General features: G+C 40.1%; 1 protein-coding gene across 1 annotated transcript in view; it reads left to right on the plus strand.

The window, feature by feature from the left end:
- The window catches only part of TTC21B (tetratricopeptide repeat domain 21B), a 73,597-nt gene that overhangs the window by 48,222 nt on the left and 10,311 nt on the right, over positions 1-15,064 (plus strand). The window contains exons 20-26 of the mRNA XM_006270358.4: positions 2,876-3,064; positions 7,760-7,870; positions 9,203-9,284; positions 11,520-11,670; positions 12,076-12,237; positions 12,580-12,775; positions 14,394-14,618. Of these exons, the coding sequence (XP_006270420.1) occupies positions 2,876-3,064; positions 7,760-7,870; positions 9,203-9,284; positions 11,520-11,670; positions 12,076-12,237; positions 12,580-12,775; positions 14,394-14,618 (1,116 nt within the window). The remainder of the gene's footprint in view (positions 1-2,875; positions 3,065-7,759; positions 7,871-9,202; positions 9,285-11,519; positions 11,671-12,075; positions 12,238-12,579; positions 12,776-14,393; positions 14,619-15,064) is intronic.

Below are 15,064 nucleotides of genomic sequence, written 5' to 3' on the forward strand. Positions count from 1 at the left end.
ATTGCCCAGAACACAGGTTAAGGGCCCAGTAGTGGTCGAATGTTAATTGCTTTGTTAGACTTATTAGGTGACCTGTTTAGTGTTTTTGTTTGTTTGTTAGATTTATTGGGTTATATGAATTTGGGATGTAAAGTCCAAGTCCTACTTGACATCACATCATAAAATCTGAGATCATTTCATTAGAGCAGTTGAAAACTGAATGAGTAGAGAAACTACTGGTTTACACAGGCATTTCCCTCTAGTTCAGGGCTTCTGCATATTTGCAGAGCAGTGTGAGGCAGCTTCTGATGGCAGTGCTTTGCACTTTAATGTGTACAAAGGACCTTAAGTTAATTTTGTTGTTAAAAGGCAGCATTAACAATAAGAAACCATGAGCTGGATTATCACCCAGAATGGGGTTTACAGAGAGTCCTGTAATGGAGACTGAAGTAGGAGCGAAATTGCAGCTATAGCAGCTAGAGCAGGGGCAGGCAATTATTTCAGGCAGTGGGCAACTTACTGAGTTTTGGCAAACCATTGAGGGCCGCATGACAGGCAGCCAGGGGCAGATAAATATTAATTTTCTAAATTTGTAGGGGCCCCGCGGGCCGGATAGAATGGCCTGGTGGGCTGTATTTGGCCCCCGGGCCACATTTTGTCCACCCCTGAACTAAAGCAACAGGCTGGCACAGCGGAGGTGGTATGCAGCTGAAATCCCCATCTGGTCCAAAAATTGATTATCTACTCGTTTGTCATTCTCATTTGAACGAGAGTGTTGATCTCACAGGACTTACTCTACCATACACAGACCGTATGGCTGGGACAGATGTGTAGGCATATGTGGTTTGTGGTGCCACAAGATGCACACCTTGCTCCTTAAACCTTATACCATGCTGCTGATTTGTAGTGCTGGGGCAAAAAACCCTTAAGAAAAAAAGCAGCGCAAAGCACACAAAAGTGCTGTGTGCTGGGACAAACGCAGAGACGGGGGAGCAGGCAGCCCTAGACTGCCTGCTCCCCCATCTCCGTGCACTGCAAAGCCGCCACACCGAGGCACCCTGTGTCCCAGCCAGCTGGAGAGTGGCACGTGGAGATGGGGAAGTAGGCAGCCCAGGGCTGCCTGCTCCCCTGTCTCCATGTGCTGCTCCCCAGCTGGTTGAGGCACCCTGTGCCCCAGCCAACCCCCTCTACAGCACATGGAGCTGCGGGACAATGTGTCTCACTGCAAACCACATGAGCAGGGGCATGGCATGCACTCCAGCATATCATAGCAGCACAAATCTGTGCTGCTACTATTTGTGCTGTTGCAAATGTATACTCCTGCTCATATGGGCGTAGCCTGGGTGTTCTACTTTCATTTGTTACACTTATAATATTTCTGTTCTCAGGTATCTTTGATATAGTATGAGGAACGTCTAGATTTGTTGTTTAGTCATGTTACGTGGGAGTTCAGTTTTTGCGTTTCGGCCAGAGTTTAAAATTTCATGTAGAAAAATAATGAACCTTTTTGCAATTTTGTTGACTCAGGTCAGTCTTACAGAGAGAGAAGTGGGATGGCACTTTTGTGGTCTTCCTGAAGGACTGCTTGTCAGTATGTAATGAAAACATTTTTAATTGAAATTTGAATTTGAATGAAAACATTGATTGAATCTGCTGTTAGATAAAAGCACCAAAAAGCTCCACTCAAGTGCCCGATCTATACTTTGACCTGGCTCTGCAGCATCTGTAATGTGCTGCTGCTTCTAGTAAAATGTGGAGTTTTTAAGGTTTAAGTGTCTGCAAGCAGCCCTTTTTTCTTATTATGTAGGATCCCTTTGCCCTTCTTCCCCAAGTTTGAGCTAATTGTCATCACTTTCTTGTGGCTTTTAGAGTGCTCCAGGTGCCATCTGGTTTTACAGGTGGCCAGATCTTGAACAATTTAGGTGAAAATGCATGGAACAAAGAAAGCATTTGCAGATCAGTGACACTGGTATTACTACATTCAAAATTGTCTGCAACTCTTTACCAATAATAGCTCTGGAAAGCTTATATCCCCTATAAGTAATTTGTCTTCAAGTGTATTAACAACAAAGCTCCCTGAACAAGGCCCTGACTTAACTTTGCTTGCTAAATACCTGCCCAAATAAGGTTTTGTAGTATTTTTAGGAGATGCCAGGTCTGGTAGGCTACAAAGGTTGTCATTTCAAACATACCTGCTTTCACACTTGACTTGTTGTTTAAAAAAAAAAAATCCAGCTGGATCATATAGATCCATTTATAAAGAATTTCATTTCACTCTGGTGGAGAAATGGATTTTTCAAGAAACCAGCATGGTTCTGTATTCAGCATTCTTTTCCTGGTATTTAGATCAGGAAGGTAGGACAGGGTTTGAGACGAACTGGGCAGCACCTGACTAAGTAAGTGGTGTCTTATAAAAGCTCATGCTGCTCTCAACCAATTAGTCTGAAATCAGGCAGAAGGTAGAGCAGGGTGACAATAACACTATGATTTGTAGATGTTAAACTGGGACTAGTGCATACAATAAAATTATTTTAAGCTATTTATGAAACTGTGTATAAAATGCCAGGGGGAGTTATCTTAGGAAAAGACAAAGGCCTTTACTATTTTCTGTGTGGAAATAGGTTAATTCTTATGCGTTTAAAAAGAGGGGAATAACCCAAACATCTGACTGCATCTTCTTTAGCAATAAGAACTTTATGTGGAGTTCCCCTCCCAATCTGGGAAGCATCTTCAAGATGTTCTATGACTGCTGCATCTCTTGTGTATTTTTTTGTGTTTTTGCATAATTATATTAACAAAATGTATTTTATTATATTGGTTGTATAGAAGGTGTATAGCATGCTAATTTTCTCCCATCTCTTTTCCTTTATTCTTTTTTTATTTTAACTCTCACTAGGCTCGGGAGATACAAGCCAGAGTACTCAAACGAGTTCAGATAGAGCAAGTGGATGCAGTTCCTACACAGAAGCAGCTGGCAGCTGAAATTTGTGCAGAGATTGCAAAACTTTCTACAGCCCAACGAAACTATGAGAAAGCAATTAAATTTTACAGAGAAGCTCTTGTTCATTGTGAAACAGATAACAAGGTCAGTCCTATTATAAATAACTGTTATGTTGTCTTTCATTGTACATGCCTTGCTATCTAATCCAAAACATTTACTTGTTAATTACAAAGTGAAATGTGTGTGTGTACCTTTTTTATTGCTGCTTCACACTGGATTTTTTTTATGCTTGTTTCTGGGCTGGGCTTGTCTTTACAGCAGTATGAGATAGGGGATACCTCAAGTGTTGCCTGTAAACCAACTTCTGGCCACATGTACATTTTCTATATCAAGTTAAATGATGCTTGAAATTTATGTTAGTTGGCCATTTTGGTGGGTATGGTATTGAGGTTGAAGTGCATCTCATGCTTGAACTAGTATTGAAATGGTGGAGCAGCTGCAGGGTGTAGTTCTAGTTAATTCAGCTCATCAATTCCTCATTATCAATCCAGCCACTTTGTAGCTTAAAGCGTTGTTTTCCTGAGTGGCTGCTTTCACTTGAATCTAGGCTAGTTCAAGTGAAGTGACTTGAATTACTGTTGCAAGTCCTGATAAATATCAAGTCTTTACCTTTCTTCCCTCTCCATACCCCCTGGCCCCAGCAGACTGGGTACTAATGGAATAATGATGCCAGATACAGAGATGATGATTACCAAATTAATTACTATAGTTTTACTTAAATTAAAAATTGTTTAAAAAAAAAAAAAAGTTGGACTCCATGGACACCTATACACATGCTGGGCATCTGCTCCGACGTGTGCTAATTAGCACATTGGAGCAGACCCGATTAATTAATTAATTGAGTTAATTAAGCAAGTCTGCTGGACTTAAGCAAGTGTGCTAATTACCATGCCCCAGCAGGTGTCAATACTCTGAAAATGTCAGTGTATTGACTTGAAGTAGTTCTCAAAGTCTGTGAATGCTTCCTTTCAATCAGACTCAGTCCATAAAGACTGTCATGGAATATGACTACAATCTACTATATACATGAGCTATTGGAACTCTGTCCCCTGCTCTCTGTGGCAAGGCAGTACATCTCTGGAATTAATAAAAATCCATCCATATCAGCCTAACAACACTTCACTCATCAGGGGCCCAGAGTTACTTTCATCTGTTTGTAAGCATCACAAACAAGAAGGGATATAGGGATGGTGCAAGTCAAGGCTTATGTGGAGACACTTTCATATTTTTGTGCTCAGATCATTTGGTATGTGCACTTGCACCTGTGTCATTTAGGTTGAGACTCTAGCAAAGCCAAATGGAACAAAGCAGATCTTATACCAGTAGCTCCCCAGTGGCCATGGCTACTTTGGTTTGCAGTTTCCTGAGATGTTCATCAGTCCAGTCACACGCACAGCTCTCCAGCCAGACTTCCTGATGCAAGATGGATACAAGTTGTATCATCCTTATCTGTCTCTGTATCTTGCAGTCTGATGTTTAGATAGTCCGTTTTAGCTCTGACAAACTTAAATTTGTTCAGTGTAAGTTCCATCCTTCTTATCACGCAGTAGAAAAGAATCTACAAAAAAGACCATTTTTTTCAAATGGAAAAGATTTCAGCCATGGTGATATTGATGGCATGTTTATTCTCTGCACTCATCAGTGTCAGTTGTATTGGACCGTATATTGTCACTAAAATTTGAAAGTCTCTTTCTCTCTCTCATAGTTAGTACCTGTAAGTGTCTTCTACCTTGCAGTTGATGATTCCATAGTATTCTTATATATTCACAACAAGACTCCTCAAAGAATGTAAGGATCTCTTTATATCTGAATTACCTATGGTTTTTTTTTTATGTGTATAATGACGTTTCTGAATGAGCCATTATGCAATTGTCTTTTACTCTGTTTTTCCTTTAAGTCAGGGGTAGGCAACATTTTTTGGCCGGAGTGCTGAAAAAACCACAGTGTCTATCTTGGAAGGTGCTGGAGTGCCGATATGCCAGAGCCCAGAGCAGCTGTTTGCAGCCTCCCGGCTGCAGCTGACCCACAGAGCCCAGTCTGCTCCCAGCAGGGCTTGCAGCCTCCCAACCACCTGCTTGGGAGCAGCCTGGGCTCCGTGCCTGGCAGCAGCTGCTTAAAGCTTGGGCTGGTGGTGGTGTGCTGAGCAAAATGGCCTTGCGTGCCATTCCCTGCTTTAAGTTATCTAATGACTATAAAGTCTGCTAGGAGGGCAGGGGATTTGAACTCATGATCCACTCATACTATTTTTCATAATGACAATCAGAGCATGCAAAGTTTTACCAGTGTTGTTCTGAAATTTCACATTAAACAAATTGTGGGTAATGCTGTACTATGGGACAAATAATGCCTGGAAAAGATATCAGAAGAATCCCATGTTGCTGCACACATGAAAATACTGAAAAAAATGTTGGAGGTAGCAGAGGTGTCAAATATGCAGCCTGAGTCTTAGATCCAACCCTTGGAGCCCCGTAATCCATCCCCCCCAGTTCTGCCCTTTTGATCTACAAGCCCTGTGCATAGTGCTGGGGACATGCACTACCCATAGTGCTTCCTCAGACCTAGTCTTGGGCTGTGCTGTGCACGGTGCTCACTGGGGCCTGGTCTTGGAATGCACTGTATATGGTGCTCATCCATGCCTGGTCCTGGGCTGCTCTGCATGTAGCACCCACTCAGGCTAGCATCCTTGACTGTCCCAGGTAGCTGCTGAGTATACTGGATCAGTCATACAGACGGAGTGGAGGGTAGGGGTCTGTGGGCCTGACCCCATGGGGAATGACCCATGCTTATCCAGCCTGCAGAACCACATGAGTTTGCCACCCCTGTCTTAAAGGAATGAGTTCTGACACTAGAATCATAGAAAATTAAGGTTGGAAGGAACCTCAGGAGTCCATTTAGTCCAACCCCCTGCTCAAAGTAGGACTACCCCCAACTAGATTATCCTAACCAAGGCTTTGTGTAGCTGGGTCTTAAAAACCTCCAAGGATGGAGATTGCAAGAATTCTCTGGGTAACCTGTTCCAGTGTTTTACTACTCTCCTAGTGAGAGAGTTTTTCCTAATATCTAACCTAAACTTGCCTTGTGGCAGCTGAGACCATTGTGCCTTGTTCTGCCCTCTGCCACCACTGAGAACAATCTAACTGCATCCTCTTTGGAACCATCCTTCAGGTAGTTGAAGGCTGCTATTAAATCCTCTCTGTTGTCTTTTTCTCCAGACTATATAAGCCAGTTCCCTCAGCCTCTAGTTCAAGTCTGAGATGCACTTGAGCCTCAATACCATACTCACCAAAATGGTCAACTAACATTAATTTAAAGCATCATTTAACTTGATATAGAAAATGTACATGTGACCAGCAGTTGGTTTGCAGGCAACATTTGAGATGTCTCTACAGCAGTATGAGATAAAGGATAAACCCAGCCCAGAAATGAGCATAAAAAAAATCCAGTGTGAAGTCATGTTCCCCAGCCCCCTAACCATTTTCATTGCCCTCTGCTGGACTCTCTCCAATTTGTCCACATCCTTTCTGTAGTGGGGGGCCCAAAACTGAATACAGCATTCCAGATGTGCTTCACCAGTGCTGAATAGAGGGGAATAATCACTTCCTTTGATCTGCTGGCAGTGCTTCTACCAATGCCATCCAATATGCTGTTAGCCTTCTTTGCAGTAAGGGTACACTTTTGGGTCATATTCAGCTTACTATCCACTATAAACTCCTGGTCCTTTTCTGCAGAACTGCTGCTTAGCTAGTCGGTTCCCAGCCGGTACCAGTGCATAGGATTGTTCAGTCCTAAGTGCAGGACTTTGCACTTTTCATTATTGAACTTCATGAGATTTCTTTTGGTCTCATAGATTTCTTTTGAGTTAGTATTAAAAAATTGTAGGAACTGATGCATCCTGAGATCCATTTTGTTTTTCCTTTTTCCTTCAAAAGATGAAAATCCAGACTGGAACTGAAATGATTGTGAGGTGCAATCATGAGTCTCCTTTTTTCCTAACATTTTAATGTAACCGGTTTTGTAATTTGGAAGTAACATAGCAAAAGGAACTCCAAATATGGCATTTTTGAAGTTTGAAAACTCAAATGATTGAATTTTTGTCTAAGCCACTGGCAAAATTCCCTTTGGCTTCGGCAGGAATAGCTTTGGACTTATGGTACCTTTTTCCCTTTGTTAATTTTCTGTGGCTGTTGTACATGATGATGGAACCTCAGCCTTAATGAGAATTCTGCTTTTGTAACTGTCTGTTACTAATCATATCATTATTGTTCCTGACGATGAAAATGTAAATAAAAATAATAGAATTATAGAATTGGAAGGGACCTCACGAGTCTAATCTAACTGCTCAGTTAAAAATCTTGCATCAAGTTGCTTGTACTTGATAGTAATCAAAGTATGTTAAAAAAAAAAATGCTTCTGGTGGTGACAAGATTTGAAAAAACTTGCACGTATTTTTTTTTTTTTCACGTATTTTTTTTTTTGTGAAAGAATTCCACCCGAGATGCTTGAAACCGGCATCATAGTATATGAGTGCTACACAATCATTAATATACCTATCTGCACAACACCCTATGACAGATTAACAGTGTTGGGTTTTTTTTTTTCTTTTTCCCAATTGAGACATAGGGAGAGACTAAGTGACTTGGCAAAGGTCACACGGGAAGTCTGTAGTGGGGGGAAAAAAAGTTAAACCCAGGACTCCTGACCTCAGGCTGCTACCCTAACCATGATCCATCATTCCTATCTGAATTGCATAAAGATAAATGGTTTTTTTTCATTCTCCAGGTCATGTTGGAACTTGCACGTTTGTACCTAGCACAAGATGATACAGATGCCTGCCAACATCAGTGTGCATTGTTGCTTAAAAACGACCAGGATAATGAAGCAGCAACAATGGTTAGTGAGTTGTAATAATGTAATCTACTATATCAAGAGAGCTACAATACTAAAAGTGTTTTATAGGTGCTGTCTAAGATGAGATGGTTATGATGATCCACGTTACAAAAACATGGTTACTGTCAGTTAGGAAAATATAACATGAAAAATATCACAAGTGTTTGCTTGTATTCACATCAGATCATTATTTAGTACAGGCAGTCCTCAACTTACACTGTTTCAAGTTACAATGTTTCACACTTACAACATGTATAAATTGACATCCTGTTTCAACTTTATGATGTCAGTTTCGACTTTCAACGCTTGATCCAATCCGATGCCATGCCAGCAAACCAGTTCACTGTGTCGCTCATCTCCCTGGAGAACATCTGTCCAAGCTTCCTTGGACACTTTTTCTTTAAGAAAGCAGACAAGACTCCTGAGAAGACTTCAGCCAAGAACCCTCAAAAAATCCAACCAAGAGCCTTTCAAAAAGTCCAGCAAATACACCTCAAAGAAGTCCTTCCAAATCAATATGATTGCTATTCACAATATAAATACATTATTGTAGCTATATTATTCATCTGTAATTGATTGAGTACAAAATTCTGAGGTATTTTTGGTGAAAACAGGGTATCAGGCCTTGGTTCATGAACCAATCCCCCATTTATAACACTGTTTCTTATGAGAAAATTGGTTCTGAGTTGCAACATTTTGACTTCAGACCTGGTTTTCAGGAACCAATTGTGTCATAAGTCCGAGGACTGCCTGTATAATTTATAACTGTTAACAAGTTTAGCCTTTCTATCCCAAAACAAAAATCTTGCTACAAAAACTTGAGGAACAGAAATGGAGAGGGATTGTTTGAAGAACAATATTCAGAATATGGTTTAATTCACATTGTACTAACAGTTCACTGTAAGAAACTAATGTTATCCTTTTAAAACACATTTTTTTTTTTATTGCTACACTTCTTATCTATGGATGATGTAACTCAGACTGGCCATCATATGGAGAGAGCCTCCTTTTAAGGTGGAACCAAAGTTAATCAGTGGTTTCTTAACTGCACAGTTATTCCTGGGGCCTACCCTGGAGTCACTAAGATTTCACTTTTTTTCTTAAGTATATAATTTTATAGTACTGTGTAGGTATATCTGAGATTTTAAGAATTTGTTCTTACTGTTGATACTTTTTTAAAAAGATAATTGGATTTCACTGCTTGGATTCTCTGATTTTAGCTTTTGTCTTAGATTTATTTGAGGAGTTTTATAAAACAACCATTTTCGACCATATTTTGTAACTTGGCGGTTTTGTTTCTTTTTTTTTTCTTCTTTGAATGTTTTGATCTTACAGATGATGGCTGACCTCATGTTCAGGAAGCAGAACTATGAAGAAGCTGTATTTCATTTTCAGCAGCTCTTGGAACGCAAGCCAGGTAAAAAAAATCCGTAATGATGTCTCCAATCCTTCCTGATCTAAATTTACATGGACATTATGGGAATAAATCGTTACAACATGTTTCAGTGATGTTTCTCTGAATAGTGATGTGCTGAATAGAAACAGCAAGTCTTTGTGCGTGTATGTGCATGCACAAAATAGCTACTGTACATTTAATACAGAAAAATATGAACAAAAAATTTTCAAAATGAAATACCATATTTTCTCTCACAATCTCTCCAAAACAGAGTGCACATTATATTTGGGAAGGTGAAATGAAGGAAAAACTTTTCCTTGAAATTATAAAACATACGCAGAATAAGTCATAAAATGCATCCCTCACTGCAGTATTGTGGCGTCTCTCTCCAGTAGAAGCCATCCTACCGTAGCCAGCAGTGAAACACCAGCAGCTCTGAGGGGGTGAGGGAACCAGTTGCTGCCCCATTAGCCATGTAGCCGCTGCTTACTCAGTAGCAAGCTGTTTGACAGCAGCAGGAATAGCTCTTTAAGTGGAAGAGGTGTGGGGGGCAGTTGTACCTGCTTCTGCCAGGGCTTTCTGCTCTGCCTGGGACTGCTGTGAGCCATCTGCAACTCCACTTAAGGACAGACTTTCTGCAGCAGGCCTTCGGTGGTGGTTCCCCAGGGGACACCCAGGCTAGTGCCAAGTTCACCACTCTGCTTTGGCTAGCAGTTAAATGGCATTACTATATTTCTTCACATACAGTACCCAGGTTTTTGGCAGCTTATTTGTGGAAAAGGGTGTCCCGGCTATATGCAAAAATATGGTAGTTATTTCTAGGTCATATATACACAGTTTTACATAAAACCTAGTGTAGCTATAGAATGATATAACTATAATCATAGATTCATAGAAGTACGGTCGGAAGGGACCTTGTAGATCATCAAGTCCGACCCCCTGCCCTGGGCAGGAGAGAAAACCGGGCTCAAATGACCCCAGCCAGGTAGACATCAAGCCTCCTCTTAAAGACCCCCAGGGTAGGAGCCATAACCACTTCCCTTGGAAGTTGGTTCCAGAACCTAGCTGCCCTGACTCTGAAGTAGTGCCTTCAGATGTCTAGTCTAAACCTACTCTCTAACAATTTGTAGCCGTTATTCCTTTTTACCCTGGGGGGCGCTAGGGGGAACAGGGTCTCTCCCAAACCCTGCTGGTCCCCCCTGGTGAGTTTATACATGGCCACCAGGTCCCCCCTCCGCCTTCTCTTGCGAAGGCTGAACAGGTTAAGGTCCCATAGCCTCTCTTCGTAGGGTCTGCCCGGCTGTCCTCTGATCATGCGGGTGGCCCTCCTCTGGACCCTCTCAATGCTGTCCACATCCGTCCTGAAGTGCGGCGCCCAGAACTGAACACAGTACTCCAGCTGCGGCCTGACCAGTGTCGCGTAGAGGGGGAGGATCACCTCCTTGGCCCAACTTGAGATGCATCTGTGGATGCATGACAAGGTACAGTTGGCCCTACTGACCGTTACCTCACATTGTCAGTCCATGTTCATCTTGGAGTCAGTAATGACTCCAAGATCTCTTTCTGCCACCTTGCTCTCAAGAGGGGGGTTTCCCAGCTTGTAAGTGTGCTGCTGGTTCCCACTTCCCAAGTGTAGCACCCTGCACTTATCAGTATTGAAACCCATCCTATTTTCATTAGCCCACCCCTGTAACCTGTCCAGGTCCTGCTGTAATCTGTCCTTCCCTACTAGTGTGCCCACCTCACCCCCAATCTTGGTGTCATCAGCAAATTTAAACAGGCTGCTTTTTAACCTGTCGTCCAAGTCACTAATAAAGAAATTGAGTAGTGTGGGCCCAATATAATCATAAAAAGCTTAGTTTTAAAACAAGGTGACAAAGAGAACATACACAAATATAAATAGGATTTCAGAGTTAATTTTAAGAAGCTGGATTGTTTAAAGTTTTTCATTGCAAACTGTGGCTAACAGTACAGAGATAACACTTAGAGTATTACTAGAGTGAAAGTGAAGTTTTCAGTTGGGTAGATCTGTTCAGAAGGTCATGCTTTGTAGCAGTGCATTTGGATTGCTCATATCATTAGACTCTCTTAAATATCATTTAGAAGTCATAACATAAGCACTGTATTAACTTTAAATTTTCATTCCAGCTTCATTCAGACTATGCCATAAAAAGAAGTTGCTTTATTTTTAAATCTCTTCATACAGAAAATGTATATATTGTTTTACTAAAATATCCTAAATATGTACTTATTTAGATAATTATGCAACTCTGTCACGTTTGATTGATTTATTAAGAAGAGCTGGGAAGTTAGAGGAAGTTCCAAGATTTCTTGTAATGGCTGAGAAACATTCTTCCAGAGCAAAACTAGAGCCAGGTTTTCACTATTGCAAAGGATTATATCTTTGGTAGGTATGGTTATAATTAAGTAAAACATTTATTGGTTATTTTACCACATCTGAAAATAAACTTTTTTTTTTACTTCAATATCAACCATAGTTCTGTTACATTTTTGCAAGCTAACAAGCCTAGATTTAGGTTGTTGCCGTTTTAGTGATACCCTTGACTCTTCTGAAATGTTTTCTTTTGGGTTCTTCTGGAAAGTATAATTATTTAATTTTATCTGTCTGTTTCATAGCAAATAGTAATATTAGTTACTTTTGACTTTCAGAAATGAAATTAAAAATTTTTTAAACTCAGTTTTTACAATATGTATATAACAAAAATATAAAATATATACCTGGTACAGTTTGAAATATATATTCCTGTTAGTTGCTTGCCCAAACTGAAAATATTTTCATAACCTGACTTAGGTATACTGGTGAACCAAATGATGCTCTTCGACATTTTAACAAAGCTCGGAAAGACAGTGATTGGGGACAGAATGCAGTTTATAACATGATTGAAATTTGTTTGAATCCTGATAATGAAACAGTAGGTGGCGAAGTATTTGAAAACCTGGATGGTGACCTAGGGTAAGGAAAGCAGTGAAGATTTTTTTTTTTCTTGTTAATACTTTGTATCCTAGTGTAAACTGTAACAGAATGAGAGAGATACTAGTCAAAAGATGAGGAGGATTCTGTTCTCAATGTCTGTGCATTTGTAGGATTTTAAGTGTGGCTTTGCAGATAATTCAGAGTCACTTTCAATACAGAAGGAATGCCAATATAGAATAGCCATGTAAAGAGTGACAAAAGTGATTTGTTTTTTCTACCCAATTATTCATCATAACTCATAGTTAATTTAATTATAAAATTTCATTTTATGTGTATAATGAAAAGTTATTTTTTTCTAAATACATTCTTTCTGATTTGTAGTAATTCGACAGAAAAGCAGGAGTCTGTACAGCTAGCTGTGAGAACAGCAGAAAAACTCCTGAAGGAACTCAAACCACATACCGTTCAGGGTCACATTCAACTTCGCATTATGGAAAATTATTGTCTAATGGCAACCAAACAGAAATCAAATGTTGAACAAGCATTAAATACCTTTACTGAAGTAGTAGTTGCTGAGGTTAGTAATTAGCCCCTCATCCTTATCCTCACATTATGGCTTTTGGTTTAATTTGAGAAATTTACAGGCATTTAACATAACCGAGTCAGAGAGTTGTTTGTTTCGTTGTTGTTGTTGTTGTTCTTGATGTCTTGAAAATTGGCAGCAAAAATGCTGAAGCAGGAGTCTTTCTTGCTGACATGTTAGTTTGTTAAAAATGCAAGCTTACAAGAAATTGCTCAGTAAGCTTAATACCATTATTAAAAATCGTTTGGGTCTTTTCATGCTTTGTGTTTTTTTGTCTTTGTTTTGGCTTTTTTTTGTGTTTTGTTCATTTTGTTTTGGGTTTTCATGGGTTGTTTTGACTTTTCAGGTTTTCCAACTCTTGGTGTTCTAAAAATATGTGTAGGACCAAGCCTTCAGAAATCTTTACAATGATAAATTTATCCATCTCTGTGATGAGGACCCATTCCCTAGAGCAGTGTTTCTCAGCCCATGGGTTGTGACCCAAAAGTAGGTCACAAGAATTTATTAAAGGGTTGCACAGATTTTAAAAATGGATTCTCCTTTAAAGAAGAAAAATGTGGGAAACCATGGCTTTGCCCTTGCAGGTTGACAGAGTTATAGCCTGTCCAGGGCTGCTTGGTGCCCTTCATGTTTACTCCCCCCCCAACATCCCTTCCCCCCACACACACACTGTAGGGCTGGGGCCTGGAGGCAGGGGGCAGCAGGTCAGGAGTGAGGGGCATTAAGTCAGGACTGGCCATTGATGTTTACAAATGGGTCCTGGTATGAAAAGGGTTGAGAACCACTGCCCTAGAGCTCAGGTTATTCCCGTGGCCTCCCTACATAGTACCTACATAAGTGACATCTGCAGGTCAGGAACTTGGAGCTCAGTATATACCTTTTGCCAAGCGTTATGTGATTGTAGAAACCTCAAAGGCAGATGATGTATTTGGTAGGAGAACCCTTCAGTCACTGTTTGTCTATGACACTCAGACCTCTGTTTGAGTAGGGAGTGCCCAAATATTTGTGGGCACTGCTTTATTCTCACCCTAGGTGACTCCTTTATGTATCAGGGTGAGAATATTTGGAATTCACTCAAAGGAGAAAGAAAAGTTATTTTCAGTAATTTTTTTGGAGCATGCATACTCGCATCCTTTCTTCCTTTTCCTTTTCTCTGGAGTTGTATTTACTATGAGACTCCAAGGCTGAAAGGAAATTTAAGAACAGGAGATGTACACCTCTATCCCTGTGGCAAAGGGCTGAAGGAGGTGTAGCATTAGGTTGGATCCTACCAAAGTTTATGATGTGTACGTGTCTATGCCTACATACTGCATAGGGACAATACATTTTGAAGGAATCCAGTTACTGGTAAGTAAATTTTTTGCTAATTTCTTTTTCCTTTTTTAGCCCAAGCTTGCAGTCAATCTTTTAAATAATTTAAGGTATTGGTGTTGTAGTCCTGTTGAAGATTGAACACTACGTTACATAATAGATATTTGGAATATGAGATTTTTTTTATTCTCTTAGTTTCTGGGTTTTAGCTTTTACTTGTATCTTACTGTAGCTGCTCAGTAATAATTTTATTTTGAAAACTTACTTTATAACTTAAAGCCAGTTATCCTTTCTATTCCAGAAGGATCATATCCCAGCTCTTTTAGGAATGGCTACAGCCTACATGATATTAAAACAAACTCCACGAGCCAGAAATCAGTTGAAACGCATTGCAAAAATGAACTGGAATCCCATTGATGCAGAAGAGTTTGAAAAGAGCTGGCTGCTGCTTGCTGATATTTACATTCAATCTGCAAAATATGATATGGCAGGTGAACTCTTAAAACGGTGTCTCCGTCACAACAGGGTAGGTGACTATGCATTTTATTTTTCTTTAGAAACATGCTGTGAAATTTTTTCTTGTGAAGGGGAAATAAACTTGGGGAAACCAGCAACTTATCCCTGAGAGTAGAAAATGAATTCATCTGCAGTTGCTTCTTCATTTTTATTCATAAGCTGTAAGTAATTTATGCAGGTCTGAGCTGTGGTGATACGTTAGTGTTGAAAGTGTCTGTAGAATGTCAAGAATGCATTTCATTATGAATCTGATCCTGGCTAATGACAACAGCAGACAGAAATTGTGGACACTTGCCCCATTTATTAAGGAAGAAATAATCTGTAGCTCTGTATGCAATTTGGTGTGTATAACAGAGTGTTTTACAAGCTTTACATTACAAATAAATGTACAGGAAATATAATGTATTTTTTCCTTTTGTATCATGCCTTTACTGATCCTGCATTGACGAGTTGCTT

Source organism: Alligator mississippiensis, chromosome 4 (genome assembly GCF_030867095.1).
Source record: "Alligator mississippiensis isolate rAllMis1 chromosome 4, rAllMis1, whole genome shotgun sequence".
Lineage (NCBI taxonomy): Eukaryota > Metazoa > Chordata > Crocodylia > Alligatoridae > Alligator > Alligator mississippiensis.